This window comes from Pelobates fuscus, chromosome 6 (genome assembly GCF_036172605.1).
Source record: "Pelobates fuscus isolate aPelFus1 chromosome 6, aPelFus1.pri, whole genome shotgun sequence".
NCBI classification, from domain to species: Eukaryota; Metazoa; Chordata; class Amphibia; order Anura; family Pelobatidae; genus Pelobates; species Pelobates fuscus.
In genome coordinates, this window is record NC_086322.1 from 218,459,351 (window position 1) to 218,481,925 (window position 22,575).

Here is a 22,575-nt window from a genome sequence, read left to right on the forward strand (position 1 = left end):
GTTAGAGGGACAAAATGGAGGATTGAAGAAGTCACAGTATGAAGTTAAAATGGAGTTAGTACAATAATTCAATACAAGTACAATAAAGATTTTTAATAATTCCACATCAGACCAGGGCTGACAGTTTGTCCATTTCCATGGTTTCTGTTATTTTATGCAATACTTCAGATATTGCCGGGACAGTGTTGCTTCCCCAGTGTCTGGCTTTGGTTCTCCGGGTGGCCAGCGCAATCCGGGCCGTCATTTTGTTTTGGGCCCTAGTGAGGGTCTCGTGGGGTTTAGACAAGAGCCAGAGCCAGGGGTCCAGTGGGAGATTGCTGTGTAGTGCCCTGTTTACCATTTGTGTTATGTCCTGCCATAGTTGGGCAATGTATGGGCAGTTCCACCATAGGTGGATGTATGTGCCTTGGTCGTCGCACCCCTTCCAACAACGGTCTGAGGGTGCTATGCGCATTTGTTTCAATCTTAGTGGGGTGATGTACCAGCGGAGCATGGTTTTATACGCTTGTTCTTTGTGTGTCACGCAAATGGAGATTGCTGCTGTGGCTTCCCATATGTCTTGCCAGTCTGATGGGTCAGTGATGGGACCTATATCTCGTTCCCATGCCTTCGTGTATGATAAGGCTTCAGGGGAGTGAGTGTGGTGTAGGATGCCGTATATGGTGGATATCTGGCCCTTTTGTATCGGAGTGTTCATACAGATTTTCTTGAAGGTGGTGAGCGTGGTGGTCGCTGTTTTTTGGTTATGTGGTTGAGTGAGGAAGCTCCGTATCTGCAGGAATCTAAAGTGGTCGAAGGTCGTGTATGGAGTGTTGTTGGGCAGTTGTGTGAAGGGTAGAATATGTTGTCCCCGGAAAAATTGGTGGAATTGAACCAGGTTGTTGTCTTCGTATCTCGCAAAGTGTTGGGGTGTCATCCCTGGCTGGAATTGTTTGTTTCAGAGGATTGGCGTTAGGGGGGATGGTGTATTGATAATGTCATATTTGCGGCTCACTCTGTCCCAGAGTTGAATTGAGTGGGTGAGTGCTGGTGTTGTGGGGGGTGTCTGTGGTCTGTCGTGTCTTGGTAGCCAGAGATACAGGGAGGGGAAGTCCCGTCCGGAAAGGTCGTGTTCGATGTCAACCCATAGTTTGAGTCCTGCTGGTGCGTGTAGGTTCTGGATCTGTGCTAATTGGGCTGCTTGGTGGTAGTCCCATATGATCTATATGATGATCTATACCGGGGTAGGCAACCTCCGGCACTCCAGATGTTGTGGACTACATCCCCCATAATCCTCTTGCACCCATAATGCTGGCAAAGCATCATGGGAGGTGTAGTCCAAAATATCTGCAGTGCCGAACGTTGCCTATGCCTGATCTATACACTAAAACTGCTTTATTTAGCTAAAGTAATTTATGTGACTATAGTGTTCCTTTAATGATGTGTGTCACTTCATTTCTATATCTTTTGGTAAGTCATGAAATGTGCTCAACAAAATAGTGATCATAGCAACTGCAGTGAGTAGGTGAGGTGAATAGTGCAGGAAAGGTAAACCAAAAAAACCCCACCTTGTTCAGGATGACATAATCACCCCATGATGCAATAGGAATGCTGTGGTCAGACTTTAAATGTACAATATAAATTATTAAATAAAAACCACTGGAAGAAAACAGAGCCCAAGTTTAGAAGTCTAGGCATAAGGCTTAGTAGTGACAGGTAAGCTTTAACAACTGGTCCACAGGGACACGTTTTCAATTAGAATTTTGCTCATGGGAATTGAGACAAATCAAGTGTCAAGCATGCAAGCCCTTTCTGAGCCAGCTGTAGACTCCCTGACCTGTCAAGTGATTGTATAGATTTAAAGATATGTTCATTAAATCACCTGCTAAATTCAGGAAAAACTTCTGAATCCAAGCCTACTTTGCAAATAACGGAGTGCTAAAACAAGAAGACCAAAAACCATATCAATTGAATGCAAAGTTTAGGAATGGACACGCAACCATCAGGAAAGTATTAATTTTTGTTTTTAAAAATGGAGGACCCATGGTGGTGGTCCTCAGTACCCCATACTCAAAAGGGACATGTTCCTCTTCTTCTTTTGACATTATACGCAGTGAGGTACTAAAAAAACAACAACACAAAAACGGATCCCAGTGACCCCCAGCAACAGCAGGAGCATGCACTTTGACCTACCGTATATACTCTAGTATAAGACGAGTTTTTCAGCACATTTTTTGTGCTGAAAAATCCCCACTAGTCTTATACTCGAGTTAATGTCTCTATGTCTGTATTATGGCAACTTACATTGCCATAATACAGACAGGACCGCCAGGCTCACTACAAGCCCGGCGTTCCTGTTGGGGGCTGGCAGGAAGCAGTAACTTACCTTCACAGCAGCTCCTCTCAGCAGCTCCAAGTCTTGCGAGAGCCGCGAAGTCAGAGCATTGCCACGTTACCGCGCGGCCGCGAGACTTACAGTGGGAGCTGACCGGAGGAGAGAGAAGGGAGCTGACAGGAGCTGCTGTGAAGGTAAGTTACTGCTCTCTGCCAGCCCCCCTCCTACAGCCCATCCACTGGACCACCAGGGAATGAGAGCCCCCCTCCCTGGCCAGCTAACAAGCAGGGAGGAGGGAACGAAAATAAATAAATACAAATTTTAATTAAATAAAAATTATATATTAATAATAGTAAAAATAATAATATAAAAATATAATATATAAAAAAAAATTTAATATTAAAATAATAATAATTAAAAAAATACTAAAATGCCCACCCCCCCACCAAGGCTCTGCATCAGACACACACATACACACACACTCTGCATCACACACACACTCTGCATCACACACACACACTCTGCATCACACACACACTCTGCATCACACACACACACTCTGCATCACACACACACACTCTGCATCACACACACACACTCTGCATCACACACACACACACTCTGCATCACACACACACACACTCTGCATCACACACACACACACACACACTCTGCATCACACACACACACACACTCTGCATCACACACACACACACACACACACACACACTCTGCATCACACACACACACACACACACACTCTGCATCACACACACACACACACACACACTCTGCATCACACACACACACACACACACACACACTCTGCATCACACACACACACCGAATTCATACAAATACACACAATGTAAATAAATATTCAATTAATATAATTTTGGGGGGGATATAATTTTATTTAGAAATTTACCAGTAGCTGTTGCATTTCCCACCCTAGTCTTATACTCAAGTCAATAAGTTTTCCCAGTTTTTTGGGGTAAAATTAGGGGTCTCGACTTATATTCGGGTCGACTTATAGTCGAGTATATACGGTAATTGATTAGGGGAGCCAAGCCACATGTGCCCTATTTCCTGCAGTCCAAGATTTTTATTTAAAATTTAAAAATTAGCTGACAATATTGGATCATCGGGACTCCATTTTCTCTTTTTTTGGCAGTGTACTGACAATACAAGTTACGGAGTCAAAAGCTTACACCTGATATTTTTTTATTTGAATTTATTTTTTGTTCCTGCAAAACAGTAGCCTGCGGTTACTTATGCTAGAAGTTGATCACTGTGGTTACCAAGTCCCAATCCATTTCCAGATACGTGTTATACATATATTGGTGGCTTAATTAAACATACCCCTTAGGACAGCTAATGTTTATAAAGCAGTTCACACATTTGTTTAAGATTGCTATTCATAAAATGTCATAAGGTCGTCTTCTGTACAATTGTTTTATTGCGATGTGGAGTATAATGTGCTTAAAGTGCAATTGTTTAAACGATCGTTGCTCTATCGAGATTATTATTAGCTATTTTTATAGAGCTAACGTATGTTGCATGCTTTGCAGTTATATGTTGACAATGTGTACTGTATAGACAAAAACATAAGAGGTGAAAATAAGTTCCTCATCTAGAAAAAGTGGGATGAAGGGATACAAGATGAAGAACAAAATGTCAGGACAGATAGTCATGTCTAACATATAGCTATCTTTTATCAGTATTTATTTTATTGTGAAGCAAATGATTTGTGGGAGGGGAGTAGAATGTAAAGTGAAAGATCGAAGTGTCCTATGGAAGTACTAGTTATGTGTGCACAGGTAACACTAGAAAGCATGTTAAAAAGAATGTAGCTATTCATTTGTACTCAAATGTTTGCATACCCTTGGAGAATTGGTAATATATGTACCCTTTTTAAAGAAAACATGAGTGAGCAGGCAAAACTCATTTCTTTTATTTCTTATGGGATTCATAATCAACAGTATTTACAGAATAGCACAATCCTAAAACAAAACATGGCACCAAAGAAAAAATGAAATGACCCATGTTTAAAAGTCTGCATACCCTTAGTTCTTAAAGGGACACTTTAGGCACCCAGACCACTTCAACTCATTAAAGTGGTCTGGGTGCAATGTCCCATGTCCTTTAACCCTACAGTGGTAATTATTGCAGTTTTTGAGAAACTCCATAATTACTTCTCAGGGTTAACTCCACATCTTGTGGCTGTCTACCAGACAGCCACTCGAGGGACTTCAGAGTACTTAGACAACTTTTGGTCGTCTAAATGATGCTGGACAGCCTCACTGGAATCCCCATAGGAAAGCATTGATTAATGATTACCTGTGGGTGAAATCCTAATGCGAGCGTGGCCATTACAGTGCATAAGCATTAGGTTTCCCCCACTGGCTGACGTCAGTGGGAGGAGCCTGACCCAGCACCAAGGGACATTGACTGTGGATTCAGGTTTTGACCCCTTCAGTTCCGTGGGAGAAGTGGTGCGAAGGAGGGGGGCACTGTAGGAACCTATAGTGCCAGGAAAACGGCTTTGTTGCCCTGGCACCATAGAATCCCTTTAACACTGTGTTTTGCCCCCTTTATCATCAATCCATTCGTCTTGGCAAAATGCTTCCAGGACATGCAAAGTCTTTGGTCGTGTTGCATGAACTGCACTTTTGAGATCTCCCCAGAGTGGCTTGATGATATAAAGTTCAGTAGACTGCGATGGCCACTCCAGAAGCTTCACCTTTTTCTGTTGTAACCACTGGAGGGTCATTGTCTTGGAAAGTCCAAGAGCGTCCCATGCGCAGCCTTCATGCAGAAGAATGCATATTGTCTGCCAGTATTTTCCGATAACATGCTGCATTCATCTTGCCATCAATCTTTACAAGATTCCCCATGCCATTAGAGCTCACCCCTCCTCCAAAACATCAGTTAGCCACCACCATGCTTCACAGTGGGTATGGTAATATTTTCACTACAGGCTTTGTTGACCCCTCTCCAAACATAGCACTTATGGTTGTGAGCTCTATTTTGGTGTCGTCACTCCAAATTACAGTGTGCCAGCAGCTGTGAGGTGTGTCAAGGTGTTGTCAGGCATATTGTAACCGGGCTTTTTTTGTGGCATTGGCGCAGTAAAGCCTTCTTTCTGGCAATTCAACCATGCAGCTCATTTTTGTCTTTCTTTGTCTACCTGACGTTGGATGGTATCAAGAGATCCTCACTTCTTAAGTACTGACTGGCATTTTCAAAGCTTTGGATATCTTTTTATATACTTTTTTTTTATCTTTATAAAGTTCCATTACCTTGACCGTTCTTTTCTGCTTTTCTGAACATGATCCACGTGAAAGCATACAAACTCATTGACTATTTATACACAGACACTAATTGCAATCTAAAAAGCCACAGGTACACACACAGATATATTCAAACTGGTACATACACTCATATTCACAAACTTGCACATACGCATACAAACTCAGATACACACATTGACCTACACAGAAACTTGTTCTAATAATTTGATTTGCTGCCTGCAACCTACTCCTCCCTCCTGCGCGATACTCTCTGAAGCTGGGAGTAAGCTGTCACTTCCTCCCAGCCAGCTGATATCACAGGGGCCCTGTCAGGTTCTTAAAGGGCCGGCACCCGACCAGTCCCCTGTTAATCGATACTTAATAGGGGAATAATTTGTAGGTGTTATTTATCATATATAATTTCCCAGTAATGTATGTAAGATTGTGTGTGTGAATTCTGGGATATTCTAGTAGACTTGCAGTTGTCAGGGAGCCTCATTAAAGGGACACTATAGTCACCTAAATTACTTTAACTAAATAAAGCAGTTTTAGTGTATAGATAATTCCTCTGCAATTTCACTGCTCAATTCACTGCCATTTAGGAGTTTAAATCACTTTGTTTCTGTTTATGCAGCCCTAGCCACACCTCCCCTGGCTATGATTGACAGAGCCTGCATGAAAAAAAACCTGGTTTCACTTTCAAACAGATGTAATTTACCTTAAATAATTGTATCTCAATCTCTAAATTGAACTTTAGTCGCATACAGGAGGCTCTTGCAGGGTGCCCCCACCCTCAGGGACCCATCCCGCCGGGCTGGATGGAGAGGAAGGGTTTAAACTTATCTCTTTCTACAGCGCCAGGCGGGGAGCTCTCCTCCTCTTCGGCTGAATGCGCATGCATGGCAAGAGCCGCGCGCGCATTCAGCCAGTCCATAGGAAAGCATTATCAATGCTTTCCTATGGACACTGCGTCTTCTCACTGTGATTTTCACAGTGAGAAGCACGCAAGCCCTCTAGCGGCTGTCAATGAGAGAGCCACTAGAGGCTGGATTAACCCAAATATAAACATAGCAGTTTCTCTGAAACTGCTATGTTTATAGAAAAAAGGGTTAACCCTAGATGGACCAGGCACCCAGACCACTTCATTTTAAGCTGAAGTGGTCTGGGTGCCTATATTGGTCCTTTAATTAAACAGAACTTGCAATAAAGAAAGCCTAAATAGGGCTCTCTTTACAGGAAGTGTTTATGGAAGGCTGTGCAAGTCACATGCAGGGAGGTGTGACTAGGGTTCATAAACAAAGGGATTTAACTCCTAAATGGCAGAGGATTGAGCAGGGAGGCTGCATGGGGCATGTTCTATACACCAAAACTGCTTCATTAAGCTAAAGTTGTTCAGGTGACTACAGTGTCCCTTTAAATATGCGTGAGTCTCCCGGAACTACCGGATGACTTGGGATTAGTGATGTCCCGAACAGTTCGCCGGGAACCATTCGACGGCGAACATAGCGTGTTCACGGTCGCGAACACGCGCGATGTTCGGTTCACCCCCTATTCGTCATCATTGAGTAAACTTTGACCCTGTACCTCACAGTCAGCAGACACATTCCAGCCAATCAGCAGCAGACCCTCCCTCCCAGACCCTCCCACCTCCATGACAAATAGGGGGCGGACGAACATTGCGCGTGTTCGCGACTGCGAACACGCTATGTTCGCTGGCGAACGGTTCCTGGCGAACTGTTCGGGTCATCACTACTTGGGATGTCTGCATAGAGTGTTAAGTTATGTGGCGTAAAAAAATCTCCCTTTGATAATATCCACTTTAAGAACCTCCTGAACTTGACGGGAACTTTTAACCTTTTCAAATGATTTCTTCTGAAAACTCAGGTCTCGTGTAATTTTTAGATCTTTCGCAAATAGGGTAGGTGTCGCAAGTCTGTCCACAGGTCACATACATTTCGCTATTTGACATTTCTTTTCAAAATCTTCAGTGGTTATGAAAGAACATTATTTTCTGTTCAAAGCTGTGATCTGTGGTTTTTGTATTTGCATTCAGGATGTGACCAAGAAAGAGTTGTGGACGCTGGTCATTGTCAGCTATGATTTGTTAAGGATATGTCATCACTGAATTTAGCACAAGACTAAAAATGCTAAGAATAGGATAGGAGATTTAAGAATGCCATCTCATCTCCCATCATCCCAATCTTCCATCTCAACTGAACTTATTTTATATTTTAATCGAGGTTCTGTTATATGCTTACATACACCAACAATATGGAGCTTCTAGAAAAAGGAGACAATGTAATGTGGGCCTAAAATAGGGAATGTCCATTCTAAGTAGTTACACTTGTGAAGTATGCAGTGATCAAGCAGAGGTAAGAGGATTGCAGGGTTTTACTAACTATATGTATGGATATGTCAGCAAAGACAGTGAGAAAAGATACATAGGTGTATTACTGAATCTTAGAGTGGCCTGATTCAATGCTAAATAAAAATAATGTTAACATAAAAGAGGCCAAGGTTAGACTAAACAAAGTCAAGGCGAGCTGCATCTAGTATTTGAATTGGAACTCAGGAACAAGTGACAAGGTGGGTGTGATCATGGGCAATCCTGGGCGGGTGCACCGCACCCAGCAGGTAGGGGGTGCCGCGTGGGGCAGGCTGATGGCCTTGCCCAGGTGGTGGCCAGCTGGCCACCTTAGGGCGCCCCCGGAGTGAAGCTTATTTATCAAGGCAGAGTAGGCACCTGCTTGTCCTAGAGGGCAGGTGCCTACTCTGCAGTAAAATACTGGGCTGGGGTTAGGAAGGAGGCAGGCTGTGGCGAGGGAGCACTGTCTGAGCTGGTGTTCTTCCTGCTCTTTTATGCTCCCTCGCATGTACTGTGGTGATGCCGGGAGCCGGAATATGATGTCATGCCGGCCCCGCATCACTAAAACGTGCGAGGGAGGAGAGACGAGCAGGTAGAGCATCAAAGCCACTGGACTCCTGGAAGAGGACCCAGAGGACTCAAAAAGGTAGGAGCAACAAGCAATACAATTCATTTGTGAATGTGTGAGTGCAAGTGTGTGTCAGCAGGGGCAACCAACACAGCTCGCAAGTTGGGGACACCAGCCTATTTAATTTAAAGGGACATACAAAACTGTATTCCTAACGCCATAGTGTTCCTTGAAGTGGTTTGAGCCGATGTGAGGGCACTGTGTCTCTCAGCCAGAGGGGTTTAAATTGGACTATTCCTCTTGTGTAATAATTGGGACAAATTAGCATACTGTGCCAAACAGAATGCAAACCTAATAAAGATAAAGGTGCGCAGATTGTGGCTCACATCACTCTAGGATGGATGTAAACTAGAATGACGAGAATGTGGTCTAATAACAGTAGTAATGCGTTCGGATGAATCTGTTTGACATGGCTGCTTGATGTCATTGAGTTCCTAAACTGCCAAGACAGAGATGTCGTTGGTGCATCATTGTTTGTAAGTACCCTCATATTTTAAAGTGGCACTGTCACCATTTGGGTATTTTTGCGAAATTTGACATTGCCTCTCTGGGTCAAATAGCCGGAGAAGGCCAGTAAGGTTGAGATTACTTACCTGAATCTCTCCCTTGTGGGCTGCATTACCTTGTTCCTTTTTTCATTACCAGCTAAAGTCACTGCTGTACTCTTGCGCATGAAGGATCTCGCAAGGTGTCTGGGATGTTGGTTAGTACCAGAAAAGCAGGTTCTGGGATGTTGGTTAGTACCAGAAATTGACACGTGCGTTACTATAGGAAAGGGATCCCTACACTATAGCAGTGCATTGTCAGCTAATCCATAAAAGCTTGAAGGTGTTGAATCACTGGCACTTTGATATATTATATCAACAAGTCTAAGCATATAAATTGCAATGTTGCCTCCCTTGTAGAGATGAGTGACTAAATTAGGGATTTGAGTTGGGCATTTTGCCATTTTGGTGCAGTCAATAATTAGCATTGCAAAAAAGTTCCAAATTGGTTATAGTTAGGCTTAAAAATTAAGGTTAAAGCAAAAATTTAAATAGTTGTGCCAAAATGTTCTTTACACTTTAGAGATGCGTTTTTGCACAACATTGTGTCCAATTACAACCCGTCTTGTAGACCGTAGGATTACTCTTATCTTTAGCTGCACAACAAGCTAATTACCGGATTAACGTTTGTTTTCGTATTATTGACCAGACTCTTTAAACACTATACTTTGATTTTAGCAAATAGAATCCCAATTCCCAGCTGTCACTGTAGCTGAGTTTGACACCAAAATTACATTTTGTTACCATTCAGATTTAATTTCCTATCCATAGATTTAATAATCTATTAACGTCCTCTAGTTCCTCTACATGCTGCATTCACCACTAAGGAGCATGATAGAATTCTCCTGCTTCCCATACATCCACTTCATCTATAACTGGTCACCACTGCACACCTAGTTACCCTTCTTTGCATTTACCTACTCGTTCTTTCTGTATACATGTCAGCACATCAAAAGCAGCATGATTTACATCTATAAATAGATCTAATCTATAGCTTGCTAACCTTGCATGTTTATATATGGTAAAAACTTGGCATAATTATTAGCGTAGCATATAGCAGGAAGGGCGACATCTAGATAAAGGTATTATAGAGGGAACAAAGGACATATTACATCATATTACTAATCACTAAGTGAATAAACTTTGATCTTTCCACAAAACTTTTGCAAGAACAGCAATGTCTGTAATATTCAACTATGAATTTTAATAATATACTTTGTTACTTGTACATTTTAAATTTTCAAAAGTCTTTTTTTTTTTTTTTAGATCATCCGCTATCAAATTCATTTTATAAAAAAATTAAAAAAACATAATATTAAAAAAAAATGGCACACATAGCTTATACATGAGGATGAAAGTAAATGGCTAATTTGTCTGTATAGACTGCTTGTCAGAAGTATCAAATAAAAATAAAAAATTAAAAAAAATACATTTGAACAACTTTTATTAATTTTTATTTGTTATTTACAAATATATTAAGCATTGTATTATATATGACAGGGTTTGAAATAATTACGTGGTCAAATCGATCAAAACCAAGAGCCGTAAGACAGCACCTGTAGCCTTATAGCACCATAACCACCATTTAATAATCTATCACTTTTCAATTCTTTCTCCCTTTTGAGTCATTTTGTTGTTCTGCAATTTGTTATTGAGCATTCTTAGGTAGGAGTCATTTTCTTGCATTTCTGTTTAACATGCATATTCAGTTTTTGCCACCCAGCTTCCTATTTTTTTTTTTAACAGTTGAGATAGATATATATATATATTATAAATATTTTTTATTTGTTGTGGCTGTGCAGGAGTAGTTAGAAGTGGTAACAAAGCAAACTACACATTCGTGTGTTGGTGCTGAATCGCAGGGTGTGCTTATTTGCAGACTCCGTAATACAGCTGTTTTATTGTGAAATGTACACTTGTATGCAACCTTTTGTGTTGTATTTTTAACAGATGGGAAAATGTGGGATGAAAAGAGAAAGCAAGAGTAACAAACATTTTGGCTGCCACCCTGAGCCATGACTGTGTAACACAGCGACGCGCTGTTGGGCCTCTGGCACAAAGGCTTAGAGCCAAATCTAATATACTGGAAACTAGAAAGGCTGTCTCTGCCATCATATGAGATTCTTGTACTACGTCCTTCAGGTTTCACGCATCAAAGACACCTTCCCTCTGTTACAAATTAGGATATTTTTTCAGAGCTGGTTTTGCATTTTTACATAATATAATTTGTGACCTCTTGTTACATTCTAATTTTGCCAAAAGTATACTAAAAGGAATATATGAATGGAAATCACACAATGCAATGAATTTGAATTATTTTGTCATATCTTCTACTGCAAAATTAAAATGTCTGTGCCGCTTAGAGTGTAATATATAAAAACTAGATATGTTACAATATAAAAGTCTTAAATTATATATAGTTTTATGTATAATGCACCAATATATTCTGCATAGATGTACAATAGTAATAGGTGGACATGCCAAGTAATTAAAGGGATACTATAGGCATCAAAACCACTTTAGCTTAATGAAGCAGTTTAAAGCGGCACTGTCACCATTTGGGTATTTTGCTAAATCTGACATTGCCTCTCTTTGTCAGGTGGCCGGAGAGGGCCAGTAAGGTTGAGATTACTTACCTGAACCTCTCCCTCATGGGCTCCACTACCTTGTTCTGTCTGCTTCTTTTTTTCCACCAGCAACTAACGTCACTGCTGTACTCTTGCACTTGGTGGATCTCGCAAGACCACAGGATCCTTCATAGACCGAGCCAGTTCCTTGCAGCTGTCACTGGTGACGGCTGTCGGATCAACACTTAGATTCCACACTGAGTCTAAGAAAGTCAGGCGGAAGAGATATACAGAGACAAAGTAGTCCCTTCCTTGTCTCTGTATATCTCTTGATTGGGTTGGGTTCTATCTTTATGAAATACAATTTTTTTTTTTAAAGGAGGCAACAGTGCCACTTTAAATTCTCTGCCATTTAGGAGATAAATCACTTTTCGTTTCCTTTATGCAGCACCAGACTTCCCACTTCCCCTAGCTGTGACTCACACAGCCTACATGAAAAAAAAGCTTTAATTTTCAATAAAATGTTACTTGCTTTAGATTTTTTTTATCTCCTGCTCTGTAAATTGCACTTATTTTACACAAATGAGGCTCCTTCAGGGTCTAGAAGGCTATTAACAGAGCAGAAGATAAGACATTCTAAATTAAACAGAATGTGCAATAAAGGAAGTTTAAGCATTAGATTTCTCTTTACTGGAAGGGATTAGGGATTACGGATGGCCGTGCAAGTCACATGCTGGAAGGTGTAACAAGGGCTGCATAAACAAAGTGATTTAACTCCTAAATAGCAGAGAATTGAGCAGTGAGACTGCAGTGGCCTGATCTACACATCAAAACTGAAACTGCTTCATCAAGCTAAAAATGTTATGGTGGCTGTAGTGTCTCTTTAATAAAGTTTGGTGTATTTACTGTGAGGACATAATATTGATTGCAAATTAAGTGGCAAAGTCCTAAAAAATTTACTTTGTAGTGTTTTGAAGAAGGTGAGCTCAGGATAGGCGAGTGATTGGAAAATACATAAGTCACATGGATGAATCTTCTGGTAAACTAGTACTGAACTAAATGTAATAATCATTATAATCGGAATACCAAAAGGATTACAGTATTAGGAAAAATGAGAATATACAATTTCACAAAAATCTCAGAGAAGACCTATTAGCTGAAAGTGCCAATGTATTAGATATACTAGTGAAACTTTAAGTATGTTTTCTTTCTTTCGCCACCAAGTTATAATCCAGAGAGATGAGTCGCCAATGGAGACTGAGATTGGGGGCCTGAGACAATCGCGAAGTCAGTGCTTGCAGCAAGGAGACTTTGAACTGTCCGATGTGTTCTATTTCTCCAAGAAGGGTTTTGAAGCTATTGTTGAAGATGAAGTGACTCAACGGTTTTCCTCTGAAGAACTTATATCCTGGAACCTTCTCACCCGAACCAACTACAACTTTCAGTATGTCAGCTGGAGAGTCACACTCATCTGGGTGCTCGGAGTCTTTATACGTTACTGTATTCTCCTTCCCCTGCGGTAAGGCATGTGTTCTAATGCATTATTCAAGGAATGTGACATTACTGTTAGCTGCAAAGCCATTTATTGTATTTATTGTATTTTCACAGTTTTCTATTTAGAACCTATGAGTGGACATTCCATAAAATTCTACTAATTTAATAAAACAAAGTTAGTTCTTCATACCTGCCAATAATGGGAGGTTCTAAAAAGGGATGGGCATGCGAGCGAACCAGAAGGGGGCATTTTATTGGACGAGACTGACAGCAAAGAGGGCAGGCTGATCAATAAAGGGGCCAGCATGGTTTATTGCAGACCATGCAAAGGCCACTTCTTAAGTGCTCTGCCCATCTGTGATTAATTTTTTTTCAAACTTGCTTTTATTAGTTTTTAAGTTGATGATACAATCGTGTGCACACGATGATATCTAAGCATTATCAGTTTATGGAACATTTAGATCGCATATTAACAAATTTCAAACACAGGTATGGTGTACATTGTTATAGATCATCTTACATTTCCGCTACTCTGCATTGAACATAAGGTTAAGTATACGATGACTGTGTGTCTTTACCCTGTTTCAAAATTTACATTTAGTGCAGCGTTGTATCTTTTTCATAAGACAATAATAAAAAAAAAGAGAGAAAATAAGTGAAAACAGTTAAACCATGGCATCTGAACCATAACCATATATATAATATAATCTAATAAACTAAATTTTCAGTGGAATTGTGGCACTGTGCTGCTCGCTCTCGCTCTCGCTCCCTCTCCCTCTCCCCCTCCCCTTCCCCCTCCCCCTTCCCCTTCCCCTCCCCTTCCCCTCCCCCTCCCCTCCCCCTTCCCCTCCCCCTCCCCCTTCCCTCCCTCTTCCCCTCCCCCTCCCCCTTCCCCCTCCCCCTCCCCCTCCCCTTTGAGACATAGAATACAAGAACAAGATGTCCATCTTTTTTCTGGTATTGTCAGCTCCCTGGCGACCCTGTATAAATAGGGTAGAAAGGATTGGTTTCAATCTCTCTGCAAATATTTTTGCAAAGATCTATGCATCTGAATTTAGTAAGGAGATGAGGCAGAAAGTTTGACACTGTGTGTGGTTTGCCTGGTTTGGGCAAGGTAATAACTTGGGCGGTTAAAATTCTGATGGGAATTCCCCTTTGTGTATTGCGTGGTTGAATAAGGTAGTAAGGTGAGTAAGTAGTATGTGTTTTGAATTTAGAGCAGTATAAATTAGTGAAGCTGTCTGGACCTGGTGCTTTTCCTTTGGGGAGACTTTTTTTTTTTTCTTTTTTCATTACAAATGTCGATTTCCTCATCCGTTACTGGACTAGTGTGTCTATCTGTGTGTGTTGGAGCATTGGGATTTTAAGTTTGGATAAGTACATTTGTATACCCTCTAGCGTGGTTTGGGATGTGTCTTTGTAGTTTTTAAGGTTGTACAGTGATTCATAATAGGCAGCAACTTCATTGTAAATCAGGGCTGGATTTCACATTATGCAAAGTAGGCACCTGGCCTGTGGGGAACGCCTGTTTTCAGCACATATGCCTTTTTGTAGCTGATATGGTGAGATAAGTACGAAGAACCTTGGCCAGTGTCCTCTGTAGTCCAATCAGCCCCTTAAGCTTGATAGCAGAGCACTCTATCAAGCTTAAGGGGCTGATTGGACTAAAGAGGACACTGGCCAAGGTTCTTCGTACTTATCTCACCATATCAGCTACAAAAAGGCATATGTGCTGAAAACAGGCGTTCCCCACAGGCCAGGTGCCTACTTTGCATAATGTGAAATCCAGCCCTGATTTACAAGAAAGCTGTTCTGTATGTGCTTAAAAGGGTAATTTTGTATCGAGTGCTCTCACCTAAAATACTTCCAAGATCATAAAGCCTAACTGCTTAGAGATGGCTATACACAGTTTGAGACACTCTTTTATGAACCATGTTTTGAATAGCATTGGTCGGTATTGCTGCAGTCTGTGTCTGCGCATGTCTTTGACGCCACTCTCTTTGGGTTTAAAAAAGAGAACAGTCCTACTTGCCACATGCACAAGATGGAGGTTTTTCTAGGCAGCCTGGGATAGAGCATACTGGCTGTCTGACAGCTCTGGGGGACAATGTTTACAAATCACTGCAATTTTGAGCAAATTTGAAAGCTGAGCGTTAGTGCAGTTGGTACTTTCTGAAACTTCACCTTTGTATTAATGCAGATTTGTTACAGTACCTAGTAAGTGTTTACTAATAAAACTCTCTAAGAGCATGTCCACAAATAAGCAAAATCAAAATAAACTGGCAAGGGAATTCACAGCTATTTTAGTTTCTGCTGCATTCTCTTCCCAACAGGATATGTATATTTATTTAGATTTTTCTTTTTCAAACATTTAAAACTAAACCAATATATACAAGGAGGTGTATGTCTACATCAAGCATGTCAAACATGCGGCCCACAATGGGTCTGTTTGCAGCCCAGGGCAAGACTGTTCTATAGGTATAACAGGAAATGACCATCTTATGGAGTCATATCCGGCAGCTGCGCAGCGACGCTACAGTGTGCAGAGCAGGCCAGCCACTCCCCCTTACCCGCTGCTCGCAGTGCCAGAGGAGAGTGTGGCCTGCTTAAGCAGAGAAGATCATGCAGGGCTGGACTGGAAGATGGCTGAAGGTAGAGGAACAGGGGCTTGGAGAAAAAAAATCCTTTAGTGTAGTGTATTAAATTTGGGAGGCAGGGAGAGGGGACCATGTATTAAATTGGGGGGTGGGAGGGGAGGCAATGTATTAAAATAAAGTGGAGGTAAGGGGGTAGTGAATAAAGGTGAGGGAGGGGAGGCAGTATATTAAATTAGAGTGGAGTGGGGCAGTGTATTAAGATTGGGGGGGAAGGAGAGGGGGCAGTATATTAGATTGGGGCAGATTATTAGATTGGTGAGGAGAAGTGTATTAGAGTGTGGGGGGGGCTGGGCTACAGGAGGCTGTTTATTTAGATTGGGGGGAGGGGGGGTGGCGGCATAGTAAGTAACTTAAAGTGAAACATTTAAATAAATTATAGATATGTACCCAGGAATACATATTGTTTCCATGAGAATGATACAAGTAATTTTAGTTTGTGTTGGTCTAGGTCAGGGATAGGCAACCTTCGGCTCTCCAGATGTTGTGGACTACATCCCCCATAATGCTCTTACACACATAATGCTGGCAAAGCATCATGGGAGGTGTAGTCCAAAACATCTGCAGTGCCGAAGGTTGCCTATGCCTGGTCTAGGTCAAACTCTTTATTTGTTACCTCTTATTACCTCTTTTGGATTTCACTACCACCTGTACGCTGATGACACCCAGCTATATCTCTCCTCCCCGGACCTCTCCCCTGCCGTCCTGCAACGTGTCACTGCTTGCCTTTCTTCCATCTCTGACTGGATGTCCTCCCGCTTTCTGAAGCTCAATCTCTCAAAAACTGAGCTCCTTGTCTTTCCTCCTCCTAATACTGATCCTCCTCTTTCGCTCTCCCTCCAAGTTTGTGGTACCAACATCAGTCCATCCTTGCAAGCGCGCTGTCTTGGCGTCATACTTGACTCTGGTCTCACCTTTGAGCCTCACATCCAGCATGTTGCCAAATCCTGTAGATTCCATCTTAAAAACATAGCCCGCATCCGCCCCTTTCTTGCACCAGATACTACCAAGGAGCTTGTCCATGCTCTAGTAATTTCCCGCATGGATTATTGTAACCCTCTCCTGATTGGTCTCCCCAATAGCCGTACTGCACCCTTACAGTCCGTAATGAATGCTGCTGCTAGATTGATTTTCCTCTCTAGTCGTTTCTCTCACACCTCACCCCTCTGCCAGTCCTTACATTGGCTTCCTGTATGCTATAGGAGTCAATTCAAGGTACTAACTCACACCTATAAAGCACTGAACAACTCTAGCCCCTCTTATATCTCCTCACAGATCCATAGGTATGTCCCTTCTCGGTCTCTCCGTTCTGCCCGTGACCACCTCCTGTCCGTTGTCCGCACTCGTACGGCCAACTCGCGCTTGCAGGACTTCTCGCGGGCGGCTCCCTTCCTATGGAATAGCCTGCCTACCGCCATCAGACTCTCCCCTAGTCTTGCATCTTTTAAGAAGTGCCTTAAAACCCATCTCTTTAGGAAAGCTTATGGCCTCCAAGACTAACCCTTACCTCACATACCTGTCTCTTGCCCTCTCCTGAAGGGCAGCCCACCTTATTTGATTGTAAATTCCTGTCCTAATGTGTTTTACACCCCACCTCCTATAGAATGTAAGCTCGTTTGAGCAGGGTCCTCTTCAACCTATTGTTCCTGTAAGTTTATTTGTAATTGTCCGATTTATATTTAAATCCCCCTCTCATAATATTGTAAAGCGCTACGGAATCTGTTGGCGCTATATAAATGGCAATAATAAATAAATTTGTGTTTTGTATTTTTGTTTTTTTGCGGCCCACTTAAACTTAAGCCTTGTTTATTTGGCCCGTGTTAGCCTTTGAGTTTGACATGCTTGGTCTACATATTTAATGATGTAAAAAAAACCTAAACAAACAAAAAAATATAATTACAAAAGTAAAAGTGTATTTTGTTACTTTCCACGTCATTTTCTATATGTTTTGCTATATCTATGCAAGTCTGCACTATGCAAAATGTTACAAAGGTTTATCTTAGTACAATGTAACTTTTCTAAACCATATTCAGTTTGCCCTTTTTACAGGCAGCATATTTTCTAAATATTTGGCAATGTTTTCTCACACAGTTACCGCACTGGAAAGTCACATCTATTATCATCTGCCACTTAGTCATGTGATGTATTGTGGTTTATGTTTTTTAGCGTTACCTTGGCTACAATTGGGATCAGCTGGCTGGTCATAGGTGCGACTCTTGTTGGGCAACTGCCAAACAGCAGGTAATCAAATACACCAAAATATTAACATGGGTAAAAAACAAATATATATATTCTTATTGTTCAGTTTACCAAACGTTTTAGCACAACCACTGCTAAAGTAAAACTGTAAGGCCCAGCCAAAAGATACATAAACTATACAAGTTGGCTTTTTTTTCTCTTCTTATTCTGGCTTTATAAAATATCATGAATTTAATTGCCCCCACCCTCACCCCGTAGCTGGACAGTCGAGATTTCACCTTCTTTATATTACACTGACCTTCCTTAAGTCATTCTACCATTGGTTTTGCATAGTGCTTTGTAACAATTTATTTTTCCCACAGTGCGAAAAGGTGGCTCAGTGAACTTGTACATCTAGTTTGCTGTCGTATCTGTGCAAGGGCTCTCTCCAGTGCTATCCAGTACCATAACAAGTGAGTGGATGCGATGGAATGGTTCCCTCCTCTAGTTACTTGATTCATTAACTATATAGAATCTTAGCATATTTAACCAAGAAAGATACATTTATACAGTTACTCCAATCATCATAACCACTACCCCACACTGCGAGGAATGCCTAGCAATAATCTGCTCTGTTATCTGGGCCCCTGGCAGGCTCCAATGCTTCTTGGTGGTCTGGTGACTTGCTTCCTGCTTCTGCAGTGCTGCAGATGCTGTAAGCCACGGAGGTCAGCATTCATTGGCTGAGAGCATCAGATGACTTCTCCCAGCCAATACTGCCATTCTGTACAATGAAACATGTGCAGAATTGATTCTAGTTCTGGTGTCATCGATGACCCACTAATGATATGGCTTGAGGTGGAGTTACACCTCCGACAGCAGAGGGAATAAACTTTATGTGTGGCGTTTCCTGGCCAAATGCTGCACATAAAGACTCCAGGTACCTTGACCATTTCAAATCACTAACGTGGTCATGGTTCTTGTGTGTTTGTGTGTGTGTCTGTGTTTGTATATGAAGGGGTCTGTGTGTGCCACCTATAGTTTGTCTAGAATTCACATTTGAATGAAAATGTCTTGGCAACTAGTGAACTATATGGGAAATATCTACACAACAATTCAAACCACAGCTTAAATTACCTAAAAAAAAAAAAAAAAAATTAATAATTTTAGTTCCAGGAGGATTTGGTGAATGCCTTCAGCATACTTGGCAACAAGCGCAGAAAACCAGCAACACTGCGTTAAGGTGAATGGGATTTGCTCGAGCTGGTGGCCAGGGTGGTAGTCTCTAACACAAACCATTCAACCTCAAGATGTGCTGGGCTTCTTATTTTGTTGCAGTGCTAGTCCGTACCTTCACATAGTAAATTCTTCAGTCTTCATATGAGAGTAATACAGGCAACAAATAAGTGTCCTTCTCTTTTTCAGTGAATGAGTTGCTGCTTAGCTTGCTATATTACCATGACAATCTGGACAGAAGTGCTATATACTGTTGGATGGTACAGTAAATTTGATCCCAGTAGTGCATTTGATTTACTGATGCCTTTCTTGCAGCATGTAAAGAACCGCTGAATAATTTGATTACCCACTTCCACAGCATGGGCTTTTTGCATACTGTAAGGTGAGGTACTTCTCACTTACCGTCTGGGTTCCGTTCTTACGACCCGGTCGTGGAACGAATTGGTCGGTAAGCGAGGAGTTAAGGGATTCCCTGCTCTGGTGCGCTCTAGTGTTCCCCGAACAAAGATGAACACAGCAGAGCAGGGAATCCCTCTAATCCCCACAATGGCTCACTCTTACCCCCACGCTAGAGGGCTGGTCGTAAGTGCGAGCCGTCTTAAAATGATGACCACCTGTTCTTTACTTTGCAACAGCAGGCAGCTATCTGTGTTCAGAAAACATAGTTTCTTGCAGTTCTTCATACTGCTCATGCTACGTCACCACTTTTCAAACGCCCCCCCCAACCCCCTCCACTCCCCCATGAAAACGAGGAATTGGCAAGCCTGGGCGATTTCACATGTTGTGGTGAGCTGTGGGACAAGGTTAGCTAAGATAGCACAGAAAGCTGGTAGCCATAGACCAATCAGAGTCCAGGGATGGGCTACAAAAGACACACATGTTTATTTGTAAATTTACTTTTTTTTTTTATACTTTAAAATGCATGCAGAATTATGATAGAATCCACAGTGGATTCTATCTTAAAATTGTCCAGGTGAATGTGACGAATTGTCTTGTCTCTGCCTCAAGCAATTAGTGTTACATTATGTAAATCAAATTTGGATCTCCAGCTACAAATTGATTTTCTTATCCACAGAGAGAACCGACCTAAAAAAGGAGGCATTTGTGTAGCTAACCACACTTCTCCAATAGATATCATCATTCTGGCTAATGATGGGTGCTATGCTATGGTAAGAATGATGTCTGATTATTCTTTATCTGTAAAAAGAGTGTTGGTTAATAGCAAATACATATATAAGATTACATTTTCAAATGTCTAAATGACAACATGATTACATAATGGGACATTTCAGATTAGCGGTGTTCAGCATGGTTTGTGCCATTGGGTCAATACAGTTAGTTTTAAAAAACTTTATTTTTTTTCATTATTATTGTTAAATATAATCAATTTCTATTCATTATTATGCTTTGGTGCACAAATTAAGTCTGTATTATAAATATTAAATTATGTTAATAATACTTTTTATTTGGAATATACATGCAGTGTAAGCAGTTTAGGAATCTTAAAACTAGCACCAAGACGCAGTGTGAATTAGTTACTGACATAGAGTGGATTATATACAAAGAGCAATTCTGAGGCAAAATTCAAAAAGTTGAGAACCGAAGGAACATTTTAATGGTTTCCATGGGGATTTTTCCACTTTGTGAACTCTGCCCAAGGATCACCCTGGATACACAAATTATTCTGTTACCATATTATTATTATTATTATTATTATTATTATTATTATTATCGTATTATTTATATAGCGCCATCAGATTCCGTAGCGCTGTACATTGGGATAAAGACACTTTTTAGATTATTTATTTCAGACAAAGTAAATTGCTAGAAAGAACAGATGTATATAATTGAGGTTTTCCATTGTTTTGCATAATGTATTTCTGTAGTCTGTAGTGTTTTTGAAAACTGCACTAGTTATTTACCTGCAAAGGTCTCGATTTAATGCGCTTTTCAAATGATTCAATACTGTTAGGAAACATTCCAAATTATTTATCTACAGAGCTCCCCATTAAAGTCTATGTGAATTTTTTTTATTTTTTTTGTAGATAAATAATTTGGAATATTTCCGAACAGTTTTGAATAATATGGAAAGCTTGTGAAATCGAGGCCAAAGTTAGGTGACTCTCTAATTTAATTATTAAATACTCTTTACTGCTGGTTCAGTCTTTATGAAGACTTTTGTTTAATGTATTTCGTTTGACCCACACACATCTGCATTTCTTTACAGTTTACTGATACAGGCTTATGTATGTACTTGCCTTTGATTGTGGTATTTTAGGTTGGACAGATTCACGGAGGGCTGATGGGAGTTATTCAGAGAGCAATGGTGAGAGCTTGTCCACATGTGTGGTTTGAGCGTTCTGAAATGCGAGATCGCCACCTTGTGACAAAAAGGTATAAATATAGTTTAAAAAAAATAAATTATTATTTAAAAGATTGTTTTGTTGTTTTTCAAAATCTATTTTAACACATATGTTGATTGAGGAATATCATTTAAATGGCCTTTGTGTTGGCAGGCTTTTTTTTTTTTTCTTATATAGCTGTACATAGGCGCTGTAACACTTTGTAATGCTACTGGATGTAGAAAAAAACATTAGAGACACTGTAAGTACCATAACCACTACATCATAATGTAATGTTTATCAAGCCTAAAGGCTGTGGGGGTCTCTCTGTTTGGTCAAACCATTTTTAATTGCTTTTATAAAGCAGCCTTTTCACTTTCCCGTTATCCATACAAATATTGCAATGATAAACTGTGAGTGCTGGACCACGGCAGGATTTGACCATGGCAAACCAGCGCAGGCATTTTATATGTGGTCACATTGCATTGACTGAACCCGTTAACAGCAATTCAGGGAGCAAAAAAGGGCTGCAGTGATATACCAAAGCTCAGACTTGCTGTAGCCCTCACATTCTGTCTTTGTATGGCATGCTGTCCAAATATTATTACACTCTAAAACAGGCCTGTCCAATCGGTTTCCCTCCAGATGTTGCTGAACTTCAACTCCCACGATCCTTTCAATGAAACAGATAGCCAGGGAATCAGGAGTTGTAGTCAGCAACATCTGGAGGTCCACAAGTTGGAGAGGTCTGCTCTAAATGAAAGTAAGAGAGGATGAACATAGGGTGCCGGGGAATCTACAACTTTTTGTCAAGCTACTTGAAAATATATATAAATATATTTTTAAATGTTGAAACTGTCTATAGGTTTAACGAGCTGTATTGGTTATTATGCTTAGTGGCAATCAATTTTGCAAACTAAATCAAAGCTTGTAATTACTATCCCTTAACTTAACAGAGA

At 40.9% G+C, this 22,575-nt stretch overlaps 1 protein-coding gene across 1 annotated transcript in view; it reads left to right on the forward strand.

The window, feature by feature from the left end:
• The window catches only part of GPAT3 (glycerol-3-phosphate acyltransferase 3), a 103,892-nt gene that overhangs the window by 60,267 nt on the left and 21,050 nt on the right, over window positions 1–22,575 (forward strand). Inside the window, exons 3-7 of the mRNA XM_063458751.1 lie at window positions 12,937–13,231; window positions 18,027–18,101; window positions 18,422–18,511; window positions 20,350–20,443; window positions 21,553–21,668. Of these exons, the coding sequence (XP_063314821.1) occupies window positions 12,937–13,231; window positions 18,027–18,101; window positions 18,422–18,511; window positions 20,350–20,443; window positions 21,553–21,668 (670 nt within the window). The remainder of the gene's footprint in view (window positions 1–12,936; window positions 13,232–18,026; window positions 18,102–18,421; window positions 18,512–20,349; window positions 20,444–21,552; window positions 21,669–22,575) is intronic.